The 4,841-nt window shown below is 44.4% G+C and overlaps 1 protein-coding gene across 1 annotated transcript; it reads right to left on the reverse strand.

The window, feature by feature from the left end:
- Positions 1 to 2,773: 2,773 nt before the first annotated feature.
- On the reverse strand, positions 2,774 to 3,857 carry id1 (inhibitor of DNA binding 1, HLH protein). The gene is made up of 2 exons (XM_030092660.1): positions 3,391 to 3,857; positions 2,774 to 3,206 (listed from the first exon to the last, which is right to left on the reverse strand). The coding sequence occupies exons 1-2, from the start codon at positions 3,751 to 3,753 to the stop codon at positions 3,171 to 3,173; spliced, it is 399 nt and encodes a 132-aa protein (XP_029948520.1). The 5' UTR covers positions 3,754 to 3,857; the 3' UTR covers positions 2,774 to 3,170.
- Between the last annotated feature and the right edge of the window lie 984 nt (positions 3,858 to 4,841).

Genomic DNA, 4,841 nt, shown 5'->3' on the forward strand with positions numbered 1-4,841 from the left:
CAAAAAGAGGCAAGAGATGATCTGGTTTTTCTGTGATTGGAGGTCAGATAAGCTGTCATTTTACAGGATGTATAATACAGATATTTTCTGTTGATGTTGATATTGATGTAAATACAAATTTCTATTTAAACAAATTTGACTCTGGCTGTGTGATTATGTTATTGGTGTCTCTTTTATGTGTTTCTCTCCGTTTCACTTTGGTGTGGTTGTGAGTTGCACTGATAAAATCACTGATCAGACGAACCAAACTGATGAACTCCTCTGACCTTAATGGGAAAAAAACTAATAAAGAAATTAATCTTTTTTTCGATTAAATGTTCTGTCAGCGGTAATACTGCTTTGAATTAAAAATAGGCTCTTTAATCCTTAGACTGAGATGCTCAACTGTGAATAAAAACTAAAATATACAAGAAGATTAACTGACACTTTCCCAGGACTTTGTGAAATATAACTCAATAGTCCCAATAAAGACCCTACAGTTTCACCTCCAAAGGGCTTTTAGTCAAATTTACTGAATACTTTAATATCCTGCTTGTCTGTTTTCAAACCATCAATCTCTTGTAGTTTTGTCAAATTTCATTCGAATACATATACAGGTTTTCAATCATAAAGAGCATTTGTATGGTGAGCTGGAAGGGGAAACGGCACAATGAAGCAGCAAAATACGCAAAAAAACACAATTTAATCGCAAAAAGATTTTGACTTTTGCTGTTTTGTTGTGCCACTGTGACACTGATTATACTGTACTGAATTATGAGCGAAGGATACTTTTGGTAACTTTTAAACTGTGCTGAATTTCATTGGATTTAACCTACCAGTGTAAAATATCCATATTTGCTTATTTCACAAACAACCAATAGATTAATCTTGTAACATCGGTATTGTTTCTGAGCTAATGTAGATATGAAACAGCAATTTTCTTTGTTGGAAAGAAAAACATTTTTTGATAGAAGTGCTTACAAATTACTCATAAAATTGAAAATACTTGAAAACAGTGCTTATATTTACAGCAGTGAGTATTGTATTCCTACCGTAGTCTATTCTTTGTTTCATGATGGTCTAGTAATCTGAGCAAACCAATAAAAAAACTCCATCCATCCCATAGTACAGTATTTTAAATTCAGCACACTGCGTTTTCCTCCAGAGGGGGGCGCTGCTCTCCTTACTTTATTTACGCTGGAGTATTCAATCATTTTGACCTTGTGATTCATCTTATGCCCGCAAGAGGGCGCTAACAGCCAGAGCCATTACATGATGTGAGCCTTTTACATGCAGGAGATTAAAATAATAATAATTAAACCATTAAAGCCCACATTAAGTCCAAGCTAGGCCTTGATTAGATTTAATGGCAGTAAAATGTGAGGTCTGTGTTTTGTTTTGATTTTATTTTTTTAAATAGAGACCACAGAGGTCTGGTGCCGCTTTTCTAATATTATGTAAGTAAAGTCTGTGAGTAAATCAGTAAATAAGGGAGGGGAAAAAAAGGATTTTGGTAGGACGATGAAACGTGTGAAGGAATTTGTACTAAATAATAATTAATTCTTTAAATTGGTGTGAGTGTCTTTAAAACAAAACATGTATACATTAATAGTAAGCTGTTTGTATAGAGCTGCACTGTGGGAATCTCTCTCTCTCTCTCTCTCTGACTCTCTCTCTCTCTCTCTCTCTCTCTGACTCTCTCTCTCTCTCTCTCCCTCTCTCTCTCCCTCGGTGTTGGCGTGGTTCCCGGCCCATCTGCGGCCTGGCCCGTGGATTACTGTTTGTTAATGTTTCAATCAGCTGTGTGTTGAGGAATGTGGAGCTATTTAACCTGAACTTCCCCAGGTGTGCCGAGGCGCCGCTCAGTCTGGGCCCCGCCGCCCTCCCCTGCCCTTGGCACAAAGCTATCACACAAACACAATCACACACTGGCCACGCCGGGGCTGCAGCTGTGCGCATCGCACCGCAGGGAAATGGGAAAAACATTGCACCAGGGAGACAGAATAAATCTTATAACGAATCGCCTCAGCCAAAGCCCTTCTTTTCTTAACCCCTGCGGCGCCGGGGAGAGGCGCACAAAAGTGCTGATTTATACTATTACAGATTGAAACAGCACATTTCGAATGGATGTTTTATGAAGTGAAACGAGCCACCGTTTACTTATCTGTGTAAGCACGACTCATCTTTTTTTTTTTTTATCAGACATACAGTCTCCTGAATTTAACACATTTGCAGTAATTTTATTTCAACGTTTATGTCAAATTCCCAGTGTTTGTCAGGGATCTTCACAGACAGGAGACTTCCTCCTGTAATGTGATCCCATAATGACCCATAGAGAAGCAAATGACCAATTTAACTGGCTTCGAGCCATTATGTTTACCACCAGCTTTTTTTTTTTTCGTTACCTGAGAAGCTCAACAGCCTCTTGCATCAAGTGATCACCAGTTCACACTCAGCTCAAAGATAGCCGATACAAATGAGCTTCCCGGTGATTTATTACAATCATAATAAGGCCATAACAGCTCGTGATTATCATGGAAGTGGTGTTTTTCACAAGTGTGGTTCAAAATGAGAAGTTAGAAGCTGAGACCCACCAACAGGTATCTGCTGTTACCCACCACACACACACAGAGAGACACACACAGGAGAGGGTTTTTTTTCAAAAATAATTGTCTTGTTTTAATAAAAACACCAATAAAGTACATTGTAAGAAAACAATATCTTCACATAATGTGGCATTGTAATATACAATACAGTTTGTCGCTCAGGAATCTGAGAAAATTAAACTTTTTTCTTCTTTAACAAAATGATGAATTCTCTATAAGGTTTACACAAGATACAGGGAGCGTAACAGGAAAAAAAAAGAACATTTCTTTTTTAAAACTCTACAAGCAACCAGTGATGCTGGTTGCACTGAACTTGTCTTGGTCCCCCGGCTAACCCAGTCCGTCTGGACACCAGCGGTCCTCTTCTTCTCTCCTCACAGCCCTCTGATGAATCGAGAGCTGGGAGTGACAGGAGACCCTCGCCGTCCGCGCAGCGACGGGTCTTTTAATCTAGCATCTGGGAGTTTGAAACGTCCCTACTCAGTTCAAGGTTTAGGTTCTGGATGCGCTCCAGGAAGCCACACCAGGTAGCCTTGTTCGTTCTTTGCGTTGCTCGCTGTGGATTTTGGTGGGGATCGGCGCTCTTTAGCGGCACATTATCCTGTCGTCCGAGCATCCGTTCTGCGGGGAGAGAGAAGGAGAGCTGGGTTGAGTGCATGAGCTTTAAAAAAAGGTTCACACAGCAGCCACGTTCTTTCTGACTCGTGCGCTTTTACGCACGAACTTGGCAATTTTACGCACGTTAACTGACAATGAAAAACACGCTGAAATGTCCTCGGATTTACGACTGTCGCGTGATATTTACCTCTACTGAGATGCTGGCGAGCTCTGCGTTCAGGGTGGTCAGCGGTGTGCGGGGCACGCTGCCGGCGGAGTGCTGGCGGCTCTTCTCCGGCTCGTCCAGCTCGACCTGCAGGTCCCAGATGTAGTCGATGACGTGCTGCAAGATCTCCACTTTGCTGGCCTTCTTGTTGGTGGGCAGGGTGGGCACGAGCTCCTTCAGCTTGCTGTAGCAGCTGTTCATGTCCTGGAGGAAGGCGCTCATCTGCTCGTCCAGCAGCGGGATCTTGCACTTGGAGATGGCCAGGCTCTGGTCAGACAGGCAGCGCACCACGTCCTCGCCGCCGACCTTGCTCTTCAGGGCACAGGTAGATCCGACAACCTTCATCTTGATTAGTAGAAGAGGTGTAAGCTTCCAAAGATAGGAGAGAGAGAGAGAGCAATGAGGGCTTTTCCTCCTCTTAAGAGTTGACAGCGCGTAATGTTGACAGTTTGCAACATCCACATGGGCAAACCTCCCCGGATTTATAGGACGGAGAAGACGGGGGCGTATCCAAGCCGTCCCGTTTGAAGGCGGACAGCCAATCAGAGGGCAGCGTTTGTATTGACTGGGCAGTCCCTAACAATCGTCTCAGCCAATGGCCGCGCTCGACTGGTTATCGGGATTTACAATCTGTTTGAGGGATGGCGTTACAAATGGAAACAAATGTGTGTCTTTTATGGATAATATGTGGGAATCCAGCTGTCCATGGCTTGGGGACTCTGCAGGTGTAGATTGCCTGGGGACAGTCAAGGGGTGGTGAATGCTTGGGTATGTGCTGTGAGAATGTGTGTGGGATGGGGACAGGATGAATGGGATGAATGGCTAATGATAATTAGGCTACCACAGTGCCCTAGATTTGCCTTTCACAATTGTTGATGGCGCTGCAGATGTGGATGACAATGGTACAGTAAAAGTTAGAGAATTAATTACGCAGCGGCGGCCAAACAATTGTGGGAAAATAGTGGAGGTTTATTCATTAAGTGGGCTGTGGAATGTTTAATTTAAAGAGTCGATCCTGCCATCAGTTTATAGAATATTCCACCGAAAACATGTTGCGCAGCCGTGCGCGCCGCGCCGCGCCGCTCCTCCCTGGATTTAACTCTGCTCAGTGGAAGCTTTTCTCTCTGCTTCTCCTTCGCTGCAGCTTCACGGATTCCTTCACATGTTTCTGCAGTGTGTGCTCAGCCTCGCCGCGCTCTGTTCCGAATCTTCCCCCCAGATTGTCCAAACAAGCCCGAGCAGACTGGCAGGCGCCAGCGCGCTGACGTCACCCATTCATCCGAGCCTTGACGCCTGTCAGCCTGGCGCCGCTCGGGCGGTCTCCATGGAGACGTCAAACAAGAGGCTCTCGCGCTCCGCACTGCCTCCCATTCACCTGCGTGGCGCGCGGAGCCTTTGTCGTTCATTTATCACCTTAAAGCAGCGGGATGAGA

The sequence above is a fragment of the Salarias fasciatus genome, chromosome 5 (assembly GCF_902148845.1).
Source record: "Salarias fasciatus chromosome 5, fSalaFa1.1, whole genome shotgun sequence".
Lineage (NCBI taxonomy): Eukaryota > Metazoa > Chordata > Actinopteri > Blenniiformes > Blenniidae > Salarias > Salarias fasciatus.

What these genes read in the sequence shown, in the direction of transcription:
- id1 (XM_030092660.1), bottom strand. Translation starts at nt 3,753, where the DNA reads ATGAAGGTTGTCGGATCTACCTGTGCCCTGAAGAGCAAGGTCGGCGGC. An exon ending in TCGCCAGCATCTCAGTAGAG is followed by an intron (nt 3,207 to 3,390) that starts GTAAATATCACG and finishes CTCTCCCCGCAG; the next exon opens with AACGGATGCTCGGACGACAG.